The following is a 17,480-nucleotide window of genomic DNA, read 5'->3' as shown; positions in this document are numbered from 1 at the left end:
GCAGTGATAAAGTTTTCTCACAAGATTTCTGATTTAGTGCATTCCATTCTGGCTCCAAAGGAGCTGGCTTGCCTTGTATGACAAAACTGACTTCTTAGAGTGTTCTTTCTTGTTGTCAGTTTGTTTGTTTTTGTTGATTTAATTTAAATGCTATTTGCATCAGTGTGTTGAAACTTGTTAAGGTTACTCAGGTTTACATCGAATGTCATTTTTTTACCTGTGTAATTTTAGGTGAGATGTAATTTAGGTAATAGCGTTGGCTTTTGAGTTTGTAAATTGGGTAATATAATAGATACCTGACAGATTTTTTGTGCATTTTAAAGGAATTAAGAGTAAAACAGGGCCTAGTTCATACCAATTACTCAATAGATTTATAAAATTTAGCTTTTTTCTCAACATTTGCTCCCATCCACCCTGGCTGGCCAATTTCACCAACAGCATCCCATGGCCATTGTTTTGTTTGTGTCAGATCAAGTTTTGCCTTTATGCCACAAATCCATCATTTCTCTTCTATTTCGTATTCATACTATCAGATCTAATTCTTTTATGTCCTCTATCACATAGACTCCAGAAATCCTATCGTGCCCCTCCCTCCCCAAGTGCACATGGCAAATTCTAACCGAAATAGTCGGGATTGGATGTGAATAATGTTCCACGTCTATCAAATTAGTTGCTTTGCAAGTAACTACTTAGGACTTGATGTTACATAAAATGTTCTTCATGTTCTTCTAATAGGTATGAATATTCTGAGCAGTTTAACAGTTTAACTATGGCTCACTGTTGATAATATGGAAACATATGTGTGTATTTCAGTATAGATAAGTAAATATAGACATATATATAATTAAATTGATGGTGAAAAAAAGATATGATAGAAATTATTTCTCCCATCAGGAAATCAGAGATTTCTTCTGCTTTCTATAAATGTATATATATATATATATATATATATATATATATATATGTATATATATATATATATATATATATATATATAAAATATGTAATGATAACATATTTTAACAATAAATATGTATCATATATATGGTATATATGTATATTGTTTTTCAATGATTCACAGTTCTAAAGCATACAGTGTCATGAATATTGAAAAGCAGCAACCCTTGATCATTTTGAATGTTGGTTTTGTCATTTGGGGAAATGAATGATTAAGTAGTTGGTTAAGCTGTCATACACGACATCTGCGACTGTTTGATGAAACCTGAATGGATCAAGTGCAGAAGTTCAAGGTTAAAATGTTGTATTATGGAAAGAATACTACTCCACTCTCAAGGAATATTTCAAAATATTGATTTACAATGTAACCTCTTATTGTGAATTCTCTCCTTCTGCAGGGGTCAAAATAAAAGTGAAGAATAGGCAGGTGCTTTTAACCTTATCTTAATTGACCTCTTTCAGGGAGCCCGGATTTGTGTCTGGACCAACCTGAACAGCTCCTCTGGAATTTACTGAATTCATTAAAACAAACAAACAAAAAACACTCCTCAGTTAGCATCAACTGGCCAGACACTCTGCTAGGCACTTTATATACATTATCTCTAATACAGTAGCTTCAACTGACAATCACTGGTTTAGAATTCCTATTTATCTGTATAAATTATTAAAACAAACATTTCCAAATTTACATTTTAATTAGATTTGCATTTCAAAAATGCAAACTTCTGAAGTGAATGTGTCTTATTTTCTCAGATAGTATTAACAAATATTCATAAACAAATAGGTTATTCTGGTATTTTTTTTCAAATTCACAAATTCACGCTTTTATGAATACACAGCTGTCTTGTGAAGAAACCAAAGTAACATTTAATATCTTTGCTCTATATTTCAATTCAAAATTCTAAATATGAATATAAACTAACAAAACCAAACTTCAAAAAGGGACAGAGAGGAGTTTTATGAGTTTAGATCACTTACTTCATCGCATTTACCTTATTTCCCTTCATTATTCAATACCTTACTTGATATAGTTATAATAACTAATCTCTACTTAATGACTGTTTTTTTTAGTTTAACTTTAATGGCCTATAAGAAATTTGGTATAGAGAGATATTAACTGCTCTGAAATCTGAATAATTTATTAAGGTTTAATTTTTAAAACCTGTGTAAATTAAAACTTCATAGGGTTTGAAATACATAGTAGTAGATGTAGGCAGAGTTTCACATACAAAGGACATGAATTTGTATTTTTTTCTGTTATTACCCTATGGAAGCTTCAAAATGCTTTCCTCAAATTAATAACAGCAATATTTCCAGAAGTGTGACATTCTGATGAGTGAAGCAACATTGTCGGTAAATGGTAACAACAAAACAACTCTTTTTTTACCTATAGTCCTGTCTACAAATTCATTATATATTTTGAAGTTAATTATGTTCAGGATAACTTTAAAATAAAGGAAATAAACAAAAATTGATGTCCTAAATGTAAGACATTCTAATAAAAATGAAAAAATGAAATAGCTATTTTCTCAAGGAGCATATTTTAGTCTGCTTTACAGATGAAACATGTTATGTTTGCCAGTTTTGATTTTACACTATTTGCCAATAGTATTCTTGCTGCTGAGCATATACAGATTGAGACAAGTAAAATATTTCAGAACTTATACTAATTTTACAAGCAGAAATATTAGTCACAGGTAATTTTTGAGAGAGAGGCTCAATCTTGTGCCTCTCTATAGATCTGTAGGCAATTACCTATTTTAGAATAAAGCAATTCAGCATTTCACTCAGACTCATGAATGGTTATACTCTGATGTTATAGGTCAAGTTCTTCCAGCAGTGGATTCTTTCTTGGGGAACATCTCCTGTGAGGAGTGAGAGATACAGTGTTGGGCAAAGGGAAAAGTTGAACTGTGATACAGTCACAACAGAGGCCTCAGTCTATCCTAGATTCTGTGAGGAGCTTTAGAGCTGAAATAGAGCTTCAGAGTATCCCTGACTTGAGGCAAGGGGAAGGAGACACTAATTAAACCCTTACATGAATCCATCATTGTATGGGGCTACCAGCCCCTCCACTGGGGAGGAAGTTTGACCTTGGGTGAGGCAGCTCCCTTTGACCTCTTCAGTGCTTGAGGAGGATCTCAAGTGAGAGTCATCCATAGGGGGTCCCCCAGCAGTTGGGGGAGGGTGTGCCTCTGTCCAGAAGGGGGCTGTGGGGAGCACACTGCAGCATCCAGTACACCTGGGTTTGCCTAGCTGGTGGCAAAAGACTATGCGGTTAACATGTTCTCTCTTTTCCAACTATCTGTTACATTTCTCTCTTCAAATAGGTAGGGAAGGATGAACTCAAATAGTATCCCCAGCTTCCCCTCAGCTTTATGACTCTTCTTTGATGTTTTTAATCCCTTAGGTAGGGAACTCCAGTTGTAACACTGAGAGAGGGCCCTGAACTGTGTATAATGAAATGTAAATGAAATACATATCTCAGAGGAAGAGAGGGAGGAATTAACTTTCCCTAGCAATAGAATCAACATAATTTTCATTCTTTGTTCCTCTCATTGTGGTGGATAAAAAAAAGAAGGTTGAGTTTTTAAGAACCTCTTTGGATATTCTGAAACACAGGGGACTTATAAATGAAATAATTCCAGAATATGTTCCTGCTAAATTGCATTCTTGTAATTATAAGAATGGAATGTCTCTGTGGAAGCAACATAAACAGCTAAAGAGTTTATCAACTTATTTTTTCTCTCCACGATATTATGTTAGCCACTAAGCTGATTTCTGAGATTTTAGGGTCAAACAAGGTAATGGATATATATGAATGAATATCTTTTGCAAAACATGACCTGTGACACAGATAATAATTATTTAAAATGATTTATTTAAAGCTCACTATTACTTGTGGACAGGTTAAACCACACCACTGATTTCAACCAAAACTTATTTTACTTCTGAGTTTTCTAAAGAGGCACCAACCAAAGTTTTATTTTGGTTCTTTAACTTTTCATCAAAAGAGAAATTGGAAAAAAAAAGAGAGAGAGAGAGAGAGAGAGAGAGAGAGAGAGAAATAGGTAGCAATACTAAATTCATGACAGGTCTATAACCAAAGTTTTATGAATGCCCTCGCTAAGAAAGTATACCACCAGGTGGACAATAAAATAAGTTTATGGTGTCCTCTGGTGAATGGAGACTTATTATATTTTGCTTTTATCTCTGTTTTAACATTGGCCATCTATTTCCTGACTCATACTACTTTTTATTTAATTGGTTTGCTGTTTCAAACTGGCTGTTGTTGGCCTCGTAGCTGGTGAAGAACATTTCCACAGGGAAGTAAAAAGTGGGAAAAAATACTGTTTTTGTTAATTTGGCTCCAGATGATTAGCCAATCAGGAGAGCCAGGAGAGCTAATGGTTTTTTTGGTATGGTCAATTAAATCATGTGCTGTTGGCTTCTGTTTTAGGTATTAAGTCACCCACTTTGTTAGTAGATACTCTGCTCCAATAGCATTGGATTTAGCATTGGAGGATCATTTTTTAAACATTGACCTTTATTCAGGTAACTGATGAAGGGCAAGATGATGATCTGTGTGCAATTGATGAGAACTGATCATGAGATTTGTAAAGATAATTTGTACGGGATCTCACTCTTCTTTGTTTTAAAAACAAGATGGCAGGCAAGGAAGTGACACAGACAGGAGTCTTTATTCACTTTTCCTTTTTTTTTTTTGTCCTTTTAAAAAATTATTATTATTATTAATTTTATTGGAGTATAATTGCTTCAAAATGTTCTGTTAGTTTCTGATGTGCAATGAAATGAATCAGCTCTATGTATACATATATACCCTCCCTCTTGTACACCTCCCTCCCACCCCCACTCCCACCCTGCCCATCTAGGTCATCACACAGCACTGAGCTGAGCTCCCTGTGCTATATAGCAGGTTCCCACTAGCTATCTACTTTACACATGGTAGTGTATATAAGTCAATCCTAATCTCCCAATGTTCCCACCCTCCCCTTTCCCCCATGTGTCCACATATCTGTTCTCATCAGATATCATATCTGTTCACATCAGAAATGCATCATATCTATGTCTCTGTTTCTATTCCTGCCCTGCAAATAGGTTCATCTGTACGAATTTTCTAGATTCCACATATATGCGTTAATATACTATATTTGTTTCTCTCTTTCTGACTTACTTCACTCTGTGTGACAGACTCTAGGTCCATCCACATATCTACAAATTAACCAGTTTCATTCCTTTTTAGGGCTGAGTAATATAACATTGTATATATGTACCACATCTTCTTTATCCATTCATCTGTTGAGGGACATTTAGGTTGCTTCCAAGTCCTGGCTATTGTAAATAGTGCTGCAATGAACACTGAGGTACATGGGTCTTTTTGAATTATGGTTTTCTCCTGGTATATGCCCAGTAGTGGGATTGCTGGCTCATATGGTAGCTCTATTTTTAGTTTTTTAAGGAATGTAAAATGGCTGTATCAAGTTACATTCCCACCAGCAGTGCAGGAGGGTTCCCTTTTCTCCACACCCTCTGCAACATTTATTTTTTGTAGATTTTTTGATGACGGCCATTCTGACCAGTGTGAGGTGATACCTCATTGTAGTTTTGATTTGAATTTCTCTAATAATTAGTGATGTTGAGCATCTTTTCATGTGCCTCTTGGCCATCTGTTTGTCTTCTTTGGAGAAATGTCTATTTAGGTCTTTTGCCCATTTTTGGATTGGGTTGTTTGTTTGTTTGATATTAAGCTCCATGAGCTCTTTGTATATTTTGGGGATTAATCCTTTGTCCATTGCTTCCTTTACAAATATTTTCTCCCATTCTGAGGGTTGTCTTTCTGTCTTGTTTATGGTTTCCTTTGCTGTGCATAAGCTTTGAAGTTTCATTAGGTGCCATTTGTTTACTTTTGTTTTTATTTCCATTAAAAAAGATCTTGCTGTGATTTATTTCAAAGAGTGTTTTTCCTATGTTTTCCTCTAAGAGTTTTATAGTGTCTGGTCTTATATTTAGGTCTCTAATCCGTTTTGAGTTTATTTTTGTGTATGGTGTTAGGGAGTGTTCTGATTTCATTCTTTTACATGTAGCTGTCCAGTTTTCCCAGCACCACTTATTGAAGAGACTGTCTTTTCTCCATTGTATATCCTTGCCTCCTTTGTCATAGATCAGGTGACTATAAGTGTGTGGGTTTATCTCTGGGCTTTCTATCCTGTTCCATTGATCTATATTTCTGTTTTTGTGCCAGTACCATCCTGTCTTGATACCTGTAGCTTTGTAGTATAATCTGAAGTGAGGGAGCCTCCAGATCCGTTTTCCTTTCTCAAGATTGCTTTGGCTATTCGGGATCTTTTGTGTTTCCATACAAATTGTAAAAATTTTAGTTGTAATTCTGTGAAGAACGCCACTGGTAATTTGATAAGGATTGCATTGAATCTGTAGAATGCCTTGGGTAGTATAGTCATTTTCACAATATTGATTCTTCCAATCCAAGAACATGGTATATTTCTCCATCTGCTTGTGTCATCTTTGAGTTCTTTCATCGGTGTTTTATGGTTTTCTGAGTACAAGTCTTTAGCCTCCTTAGGTAGGTTTATTCCTAGGTATTTTATTTTTGTGTGTGTGTTGGCAAATGGGATTTTTCCTTAATTTCTCTTTCTGATCATTTGTTGTTAGTGTATAGGAATGCAACTTTTTCAAATACATTGATTAGGTCTATTAGTTTCTTGGTGGCATTTTTTAGGATTTTCTGTGTATAATATCATGCCATCTGCAAACAGTGACAGATTTACTTCTTCTTTTCCAATTTGTATGCTTTTTGTTCCTTTTTCTTCTCTGATTGCCGTGGTTAGGACTTCCAATACTTTGTTGAATAGTAGTAGTGAGAGTGGACATCCTTGTCTTGTTCCTGATCTTAAAGGAAATGCTTTCAGTTTTTCACCATTGAGAATAATATTGAGAATAATGTTTGCTGTGTGTCTGTCATATATGACCTTTATTATATTGAGGTAGATTCCCTCTATGCCCACTTTCTGGAGAGTTTTTATCATAACTAGGTGTTAAATTTTAAAAACTTTTTCTGCATCTATTGAGATGATCATATGATTTTTATTCTTTAATTTGTTAATATTGGTGTATCACATTGATTGATTTGTGTATATTGAAGAATCCTTGCATTCCTGGGATAAATCCCATGGTACATAATCCTTTTAATGTGCTGTTGGATTCTGTTTGCTAGTATTTTGTTGAGAATTTTTGCATTTATGTTCATCAGTTATATTGGTCTATAGTTTTCTCTTTTTTGTGATATCTTTGTCTGGTTTTGGTATCAGGGTGATGGTGGCCTCATAGAATGAGGTTGGGAGTGTTCCCTCCTCTGAAATTTTTTGGAACAGTTTGAGGAGGATAGGTGTTAGCTCTTCTCTAAATGCTTGATAGAATTCACCTGTGAAGCCATCTGGTCTTGTACTTTTGTTTATTGGAAAATTTTAAATTGCAGTTTCAATTTCATTACTTGTGATTGTTCTGTTTATATTTTCTAATTCTTCCTGGTTCAGTCTTGGAAAGTTGTACCTTTCCAAGAATTTGTCCATTTCTTCCAGGTTGTCCATTTTATTGGCATATAGTTGCTTCTAGTAGTCTCTTATGATCCTTTGTATTTTTGCAGTGTCAGTTGTAATTTCTCCTTTTCTCCTTTTTCATTTATAATTTTATTGATTTCAGTCCTCTCCCTTTTTTTCTTGATGATTCTGGCTAAAGGCTTATAAATTTTGTTTATCTTTTCAAAGAACCAACTTTTAGTTTTATTGATCTTTGCTTTTGTTGTCTTCATTTCTATGTCAGTTATTTCTGCTCTGATCTTTATGATTTCTTTCCTAATACTAACTTTGGGTTTTTTTGTTATTGTTGTTTTTCTTCTTTCTCTAGTTCCCTTAGGTGTAAGGTTAGATTGTTTATTTGAGATTTTTCTTATTCTTGATGTGAGATTGAATTGCTATAAACTTCCCTCTTAGTACTGCTTTTGCTGCATCCTGTAGGTTTAGGGTTATTGTGTTTTCATTGTCATTTGTTTCTAGGTTTTAAAAAATTTCTTCTTTGATTTCTTCAGTGATCTCTTGGTTATTTATCAGTGCACTGTTTAGCCTCCATGGGTTTGTGCTTTTTACAGTTTTTTTTTCCCTATAATTGATTTCTAATCTCATAGCATTGTGGTCAGAAATGATGCTTGATATGATTTCAATTTTCTTAAACTTTCCAAGGCTTGAGTTGTGACCCAAGATGTGATCTATCCTGGAGAATGTTCCATGTGCACTTGAGAAGAAAATGTTTTCTGCCATTTTCTGGTGGAATGTCTTATAAATATCAGTTAAGTGTGTTTGGTCTGTTGTGTCATTTAAAGCTTGTGTTTCCTTATTTATTTTCTGTCGGGATGGTCTGTCCATTGGTGTAAGTGGAGTGTTAAAGTCCCCCACTATTATTGTGTTACTGTCAATTTCCCCTTTTATGACTTTTAGCGTTTGCCTTATATATTGAGGTGCTCCTATGTTGGGTGCATAAATATTTACAATTGTTTTGTCTTCCTCTTGGATTGATCCCTTGACCATTATGTAATGTTTTCCCTAGTCTCTTGTAATTGTCTTTATTTTAAAGTCAATTTTGTCTGATATGAGAATTCAACTCCAGCTTTATTTTGATTTCCATTTGCATGGAATATCTTTTTCCATTCCCTCACCTTCAGCCTGCATGTGTCCCTAGGTCTGAAGTGGGTCTTTTGTGGGCAGCATACATACAGGTCTTGTTTTTATATGCATTCAGCCAGTCTATGTGTTTTGGTTGGAGCATTTAATCCATTTACATGCAAGGCAATTATCAATGTGTATGTTCCTATTACCATTTTCTTAATTGTTTTGGGTTTGTTTCTGTGGGTCTTCTTCTTCTCTTGTATTTCCCACCTAGAAAAGTTCCTTTAGCATTTGTTGTAAAGCTGGTTTGGTGGTGCTGAATTCTCTTAGCTTTTGCTTGTCTGTGAAGCTTTTGATTTCTCCTTTGAATCTTAATGAGATCCTGCTGGGTAGAGTAATCTTTGTTGTAGATTTCCCCTTTAAATATATCCTGCCACTGCCTTCTGGCCTGCAGAGTTTCTGCTGAAAAATCATCTGAAAACCTTATGGGAATTCCTTTGTATATTATTTGTTGCTTTTCCCTTGCTGCTTTTAATATTTTTTCTTTGAATTTAATTTTTGTTAGTTTGAGTAATATGTGTCCTGGTGTGTTTCTACTAAGGTTTATCCTGTATGGGACTCTCTGCACTTCCTGGACTTGGGTGGCTGTTTCCTTTCCCGTGTTAGGGAAGTTTCTGACTATAATCTCTTCAAATATTTCCTCAGACACTTTCTCTTTCTCTTATTCTTCTGGCACCCCTATAATTCGAATGTTGGTGCATTTAATGCAGTCCCAGAAGTCACTGAGACTGTCCTCAATTATTTTCATTCTTTTTTCTTTATTCTGCTCCACGGAAGTTATTTCCACTATTTTATCTTCCAGGTCACTTATCCATCCTTCTGCCTCAGTTATTCTGCTATTGATTCCTTCTAGAATATTTTTAATTTCAGTTATTGTGTTGTTCATCACTGTTTGCTTGTTCTTAAATTCTTGTAGGTCCTTGTTAAAAAATTCTCTTATTTTGTCCATTCTGTTTCTGAGATTTTGTATCATCCTTACTATCATTACTCTGAAATATTTTTCAGGTAGGTTGCCTATTTCCTCTTCATTTATTTGGTCTTGTAGGTTTTTACCTTGTTCCTTCATCTGTAATATATATTTTTGCTATCTCTTTTTTTTTTTTTTTTGATGGGTGGAGCTGTGTTCCTGTCTTGCTGGTTGTTTGGCCTGAGTCTTCCAGCATTGAAGTTTGCAGGCAGTTGGGTAGAGCTGGGTCTTGTTGCTGAGATGAGGACCTCTGGGAGACCTCACTCTGATTAATATTCCCTGGGGTCTGAGGTTCTCTGTTAGTCCAGCGGTTTGGACTCAGAGCTCCCACCACAGGAGCCCGGGCCCAACCCCTGGCCTGGGAACCAAGATCATGCAAGTCAGACGGCACAGCCAAAGAAAAAAAGGAATAGAACCATAACAAAGAATAAAAGTAAAATAAAATTAGAAAATTAAAAAAATATATTATAAAAAATAAACATATAAATGAAACAACAACAAGGGAAAAGAGAACCACAATAGCAAACAAAAACAACAACAACAAAGGCCGTAAAAGGCCGTGGCTGTGGGAAGTGGAGTTTAGGCGGGGGCAGGGCCTAGGCAGGGCGGGGCTTTGGTGGGGTGGGGGCTAAGTGGAGCGAGGCTTAGGTGTGGCGGGGCTTAAGCAAGGGGCAGGGCTTAGGCGGGGTGGTAGGGCTTAGGTGGGGGGCAGACCTAGGCTCAGGGCCCAAGCAGCCAGAATAGGCCCTGATGGTGTGGGGGGCAGGGCTTAAGCTCAGCACCACACAGCTGGAGGGGGGCTTCATGTGTGGAGGTTTATTCCAGGACCCGAGTGGGCAGAGGAAATACTGGTCATGTTCCCTTCTTATCCTCTGATCCCCCGAACATCTCTCCATGTCCCCCTGATCCCCTCATAGTGTGTGGGCCCCTCCCCTCCCCCAGCTGCCCCTCAGATATGTTGGTCCCCTCCCGCCTCTACTTCTCCTCCCCTCTCTCTCCACTCCACATTCTACCCACTCACTGGGGGGTTCCCCCTGTCCCCTTAGGTGTCTGAGGTCCTTCACCAGCACCTTGTAGGTGCCCTAGTTGTCAGGAGATACAAACTTCGCATCCTCCTACTCTGCCATCTTCTCTTTTTTGTCTCCTAGAATTCTTTTCTATGAGAAAGGAATAATTCTAGTGCATTTTGTTTTCCTCATGCTTCTTGGATTCTCACCAGCAGGTTTTTACAGTCCGTTGCTTGCCTCTCAGATTAGAAGAATGCTGGCATATTTTAACAGTTTCCTAGGATTCAAACAGCCTTTAATTAACAGCCAATTGATGCTTTGGAATGTTACCAAAGTATGAGAGACAAAACAGGGAGATGGGCTCCTTTCAGCTTCTGAATTCAGTGCAATCCTAGAACAGGGGGCAGAGGTGGGAGTCCCTTGCAAACAGCCTTTGCCCACTGATATGCAAAGGAGCTGTCTGTGTTGCCATAATATTCCATTGCCTGCTTATTGGTGACCTCCTAAATTCCACCTACTTATGACTGGGAAGGAAGGGGGCAGCTAGTCTTGAATGTTTAAAGCCACAGGGGTGCTAAATAGCTCAGGGATCACATGATATGTAGCTGGATTTGCTGGTTTTAACCCTCCAGTTGCCAGGGAAGTAAGGTGCAGCTGCCTGCATTTGCGTTGTTTCTCTTCTGTGCCAGGTTCATGTCATCTTGCTGCCAGAGTTTTGGATGCGGTGGAAAAGAGCAGTTCTGTAAAAGAATCCCTCAGACTGCATGTATATTTTGAGCAGGAGTTAGTTTTCAAAGAGGGATGAGGGAGCATTGGAGGGGTTTTCCCTTTGAATCAAGGGTTGTTGCTTATAGATTTGTAGCTGACTCAATCCTGGGTTGTAGACAGGAAAATAAGGATGGATTGGAGAGTATGAAATGTTTGAAATGTTAACAATTCCTTACGTAACCAGATAGTTATAATCCAAGAGGGAAAAAAGAGCAGCTCAACTGGTTTTCTCTGCTTAATGGCACATCTGCTCGTTGGCCAGTTCCCAGTTGAGGTCAATACACTCCATGTCTTGTTTTTTCCAGTGACCCATAAAGCTGGCCTTTTGGTCTCACAAGAGACCTTGGTGTTTTTCTGTTGTATGTTTAATATGCACCATGTCCCTGATCGCTCCCTTTGTTCTCCTCTGTGCAGGTGGTACATGCCAGAGCCCTGCTCTCCCAGCCCTGGTCCGTCCACCAGCCCCTCCTTTGCAACCATCGCTGGATATTAAACCGTTTCTTCCCTTTCCTCTTGACACTGCGGCCGCAGTCAACCTCTTCCCCAATTTTAATGCGGTAAGTCCCACATCATCTGCATATGCCAGGGTGGTAGGTACTGGAAAACCTTAAGGGCCAGGAGTGAGCTGCTCACTACCTCTCATTTATTCTATACTTTGTTCCATAGCTTACCTGAAAGCACGACAAGGTTAGTTGTCTGCCTGGTTGTGTAAGGTCCCCAGAGCCAGGCTCCTTCAAAGGGAAAATGAAAAGAGATGTAATCTGATTAGGTTGATCATGAATTCATGTTTCCCTTTTAGTGTCTTTTTGGACAGCACTAACCATTTTATTAGTTCCTTTTCCATGTCAAGTTCAATTTAATTGAAATTTAATGAATGTGTCGGAGAGCATTCAAATTCAGGTAGATGTCTAAAAACTTAAACATGTGTTTCTTCTCTCTAGGCCTTCTACTTTAATTTTCAAAACTGTTATTTCTTTTCTGATTTAATAAAGAGGACCCTTATAATCACACTAGAGATACATTCCATGTATACAGCACATTTTCTCTCTTAACTTAAAACAATGTAGGGTTCTGGTACCAAGAATTTTCATTTTTTTTTCTTCCTGCTCAGGCACAGTTTCTCAACTTAAGTCTTTCTTAAATGACCTTGTTCTGGGGGCTTTGTCAGCAGCCTTCTCAACAAAAGTTCAATACTTAACTTACCCCTGTTTTCACTCTTAAGCATGTCTTTATAAGTGGACAGATTCCTCATATTTATCATCATCTTTTTTTGTACAAGCAGTGAGAATATTCCTAGGATGGAAATAGATATAAGGGTTGAAAAGGTTAGAAGCCAGTAAGTGACATTTTTTTCTAATATCATCTGATTCAGCTTTCAGCAGTTGTTATAATGCAGGTCTGAGTTTATTAATGACAGGACATGTCAACACAACCAAGGTGAAGGGGATTAGGACTCCAGGTCTCTGAATGCCCAGTGAGCTAAATAAAACAGATTTCTTACTGCAACATCTTACCCCCATGATGGATTAAAAAAAAAAAATTCTGCCCACAATTAGATCATTCTCCTTCAGGAGACAGAAGTGGGTCTTATTTATTTTAATCATGCTTTGTCATGGGGACTTTGGACCTGCCAAGGAGATGGTATGGTTACATGCTAGCCTTTACCAACGGACAAGGGAAAATCATAGTGATTTCTTTGATTTTGGGAGCATGAAGGATTTTCTGTAGGAATATTATTTTGAAATTGATGGAACCTAAATAGATCAGCATAAAGATCATATTTCCAAAGTAGAGGTTTCTAATTCTAGGTATTTCAATAAGAGTAGAGAAAAAAAAATGCTCAGAATCAAATTTCCTGATTCTTGAATGACCACAGTAAAGTCCCTGAGTTTCCTCTCTCTGAGCTCTTTGTCTGCTCCACTGTTATGTGGCTTCTTGGCACCATTTTGCTTCCCGCCACCCGGAGATGATCCATCAGGGTGCTTTACCTGGCCTCTGAGACTACTTGGCCTCCTGTCCCTCACATCTCATATCAGCTTTAGAGAAGCTGAGGTACAATTCCTGGAAGGTTGTAAAAGGCTGGGTTTTAAACTTTTGATTTGCCTTTTGGGAAACATTAAAAGCAAAATGATTAATTTGATTGACAATGAGTATTATTTGTCATAAAACAAAGATGAGTGATATATTGAGCCATAGGACACTGAGCAAATGTCTTAATCCTCTTTGGTACTGTTTCCTCAAGTTTAAAATAAAGGGAGTGGACCTGATAATCTCTTCCTTTGGGGTTATCCTATTCAAAGTAGTTGAGCTCTTGTGGGCAAAAAAAGCATTGCACTGTGGTCAAGTTGGACTCTGAGCTAGAATGACTGGGTTCAAGTCAGAGCTGCTACTCACCATCATCATGACCTTGGGTGAGTCACGTAATCTTATGTATCTCAAAATCTTTGTAAAATGGGACTAATAACCTACTTTGTAGGCTTGTGGTCATGATTATGTGGGTTAAATCATTTAGAACAGGGCTCAGCATTAACAATCATTGTTTTAATGACAGGTATTATATTCATAAATAGCCTGTAAATCCTTATTTTGAATTTGGAAGTTCATTGACTAACTGATTGCCAAAGGTTTACTTGATTCTTTTTCTTCTGTGATAATTTGGACTTGTTATTTGTTCCATTTAAACCAAGAGACCCTCTGTTGCTCCACCTGTTGGTTATTTCCTTCTAGTGCTGGTCAAGCTGCAACCAGTCATGGATTAAGCCATTCTTTGTTTCCAACTGAGTGGAATGGTTGCAAAGCCCCAAATCTGGTAGTTTTGGACTGAGAATTAGAATACAGAGCATCTCTTTAAGTAACAGCCTGAGTTCTTGATTTTGTAGCAGGTGTGATTCTCAATCTACAAATTCAGGGTGTATTAAATATAACATTTTATTGCTGTAAGTTGATTTTATTTCTGGCTCAAAAGCCCATTCCATTAGTCTGTAGGGAAGTGAAATTTAATTGTTTCAGGATGTGCTAAGGCTCTAGAATCTAACAGATTATTCACCCAGCTTTTGGTGGGAGACTTCCTCTGTTCATCAAGTTATGTGTCCACATAGGCAATCATGATATGATGAGCCCCTAGTGAGCATGGCCTTTTAGGCCCAAACTCTTGAATTTGAACACACAAACTAGTGAGGCTTTAGTGATGCCTCCTGCCTAGATGTGCCACACTGCTATTACCTCTTTCCAACCCCACAATTTTTTTTCATCTGACCTTTTGAAAGAAAGTCCATGGTGATCAGAAACTGTTTTCCTGTTATATTTCTTCTCTGAGGATATGAGTATAGAATGGTCTATTTGGGATAAAGTGTGGCAGAATGGTAAAGGAAAGAAATTTCAGTATATACATGTAACAAAATACATACGTGAATATCTGAGATTATTGTCCTTAAATAAGAGTATAAACCATTGTGTTCAGATGTGAATCAGGAAGAATCATGAAACATCTGTTAAAAAAACACACACACACAGTTATGAGAGAAAGAAAAACAGATGTAGGATATGACCTGGGCTATGGATATATAAAAGCACATTCAATAAAATCATTAGGATCACTTAATATACTTAAAGCCAACTTTTAAGGAATAGCAACAGAAGCCATTCCCTTGATCTAGGGATGTTGTATCTCTGGTTGTTCCAGTAGATTTCAGACAAGAGAAATTTTCCTTTAATTCCTCATATATCCCTACTCTATCCTTCAATCTCTTCACTGATGTTTCAGTGCTTAGGACTATTCTTATCTCAATGATCCCATTCTGCATGTACATTTCTTGAAAGGAACCAATCCTGGAAATAGGAAAATGGAATTTAGTAATGAAATATTTCTTTTCTAAGTAGTATGAGCTTGGTCCATTCAGTCAACTGCTAGTTATCAAGCATCTTCTATGTGTTGGAATAGTGATAACAAAATTTATGTTTTGACCTCTGCCATGAAATAATTTAGTTTATAAAGGAGAAACTGACAAATAAATAAATATTTATAAATATGGGTACTTTTATAGAGAATGATGTCTAGGATAGAATGGCTGGTTAAGGACAGGAGTGAAAGGCGTCCTTATGTTTGTCTTAGTGAGGGATTGATGAGAAAAATAGAAACTATTCTAGGCATGCTGACAGGAAGGGGATTAATAGAAGGATTTAGATGCTTAAAAAAACATTTGGAGGTGTTGGGTAAACAAAGGTCAGGGAAGGCTGTTGCTGGCTCTTGGTTTTTCTACTTGTTTTCATGGAGTCAGGAAGTTGCAGAAATACAGGATGCCCAGTAATCCCAGTTACTTTCATCCAAATCCCATGATTTTGGATTTTTTTAAAAAAGATAACAATATATTATAATCCATTGAATAAAATATGAATCCATGATTCCACACAAATATAATTAAACAGAGAGAAGGTAAAGCTTTTACTTCCAGTAGAATGCCTGTGAATAAATGTAGGAGGAAAAATGAAAATAAAAAATTGGCATTTGGCAAACATTATAGTTATTCAGCCAAGGGACATATAGGGAAAATGATATTTAAACAGTCTCCAGATATTTCCACACAAATACTTACTAATTACAAAGAAAAAAAGGAACTTTACAGTGGAGAAACCTAGCAGGCACCATCTTACTCAAATGATCAGGGTTATCATCTGTAATTCAGCAAATAAAGATCATGTGCCACCCAGTAGGACACGATAAAACAACTTCACTAGTGTGATATCTGAAAGATGTGTATCTCGAGTATTTAGTGGGCTCTTACGCTGGAAATTGCTGGCTGAGATCTGTGGGAACGTACACCTCAGGCTTCCTGTCCTTAGGATGTAAGGGGGAGCACACAAGAGTGGAAGCAGTGCTGAGTTGCCAACAGAAGACTTGATATGATGGCAGAATGGAAAGGACTATTTAGAATGAGAAAAGCTAAAAGTTTCTGCAATCTTGGGCAAGAAGTTAAGTCCACTGGAGCCCCAGTGTCCTGTTCTGTAAAAGGATAGTGGCTAACTATCTCTTAGGTTTGTTATCAAAGAGGTAGCTGAGTTTTAAAATGCTGGAAATGGAAGAAGAGAATGGGCTTGGGTAAGACCTTGGGATAATGTTTAGATTGGAGCTAACCTGTAAAAAATGGCTATACTCCCTGACAATTTTCTCCAAAGGTCTCTGAACTGCCTTTTTGTTTTTCATGTCTCTAACATATTTTCTTCATATTCTGCTCAGTAGTCATGAAAATAATGAACATTGAGAATGTCATTGAAAAGTACAAGTTTTGGAGGATATGTTGATGGGAGCTGACAGTGAACCTGACTTCGTGCTCCCCTCCCATGACTATATTTCTTGTTGGCATAAAGATTAAATGAGTAAGCTCGACCTAGTGCACCTGCACGAGCCAGATACTCAGCAAATATTGAATCTTGTCTCTTCCAGAAGATTCACAAGGAAGTGTAAGGAGGCCATTCAGAGTGCAAAGAGGCAGAAAGGTGTGCAAATATAGGAGATGACTATTTTGCTTTTCAGTTTGCCCTGGCTAATATTCTTTAACAGTAAAAAAAAAAAAAAAAAAAAAAAAGTAAATTAGCCTAGAAATTTTGACTCTGTGCTGTTCCTCTGTGTAATATGACTTCATTGCCAGAGAGAGAGCAAATGGGGAGGAAGAAAGGGGAAAAAGAAAGAGGCTGAGAGAGAGATCAAATCCTAGCATCTGACTCCAGTTCTTATTTTTCAAAAACACTGACCCTACAAGCAACCAGCCATATAAACTTGAATGTGGCATTAGATTGGGTTCAGAAGTTTTATCAGTTGGTGGGGGGGTCAGGAAAGTGAACTTGATGTGTCCTATAGGAGTGCTTCTCATAATTAGGATGCATGTGAAGAATCAAGGGAATCGTGTTAAAATGCAAATTTTGATTTAGTAGTTCAGTGATAGGGCCTGAGATTTTTAACATATGTGGGTAGAGGGAGGGAAAGCCAGGAGAATGACTACATACACTGGACACTTCTTAAACACTTCT

At 37.2% G+C, this 17,480-nt stretch overlaps 1 protein-coding gene across 2 annotated transcripts in view; it reads left to right on the top strand.

Annotated features, from left to right (window-relative positions):
• The window catches only part of ZNF385D (zinc finger protein 385D), a gene marked incomplete at both ends in the record, with an annotated part of 950,735 nt that overhangs the window by 696,492 nt on the left and 236,763 nt on the right, over positions 1 to 17,480 (top strand). For both annotated transcript variants that reach the window (XM_081235583.1, XM_081235584.1), the window contains one exon: positions 11,871 to 12,013. In XM_081235583.1, the coding sequence (XP_081091709.1) occupies positions 11,871 to 12,013 (143 nt within the window). The remainder of the gene's footprint in view (positions 1 to 11,870; positions 12,014 to 17,480) is intronic.

This window comes from Mesoplodon bidens (genome assembly GCF_964165515.1).
Source record: "Mesoplodon bidens genome assembly, chromosome: 5".
Taxonomy (NCBI): domain Eukaryota; kingdom Metazoa; phylum Chordata; class Mammalia; order Artiodactyla; family Ziphiidae; genus Mesoplodon; species Mesoplodon bidens.
The sequence above is the reverse complement of the archived record's forward strand: the minus strand, read 5'-3'. Positions and strand labels throughout refer to the sequence as shown.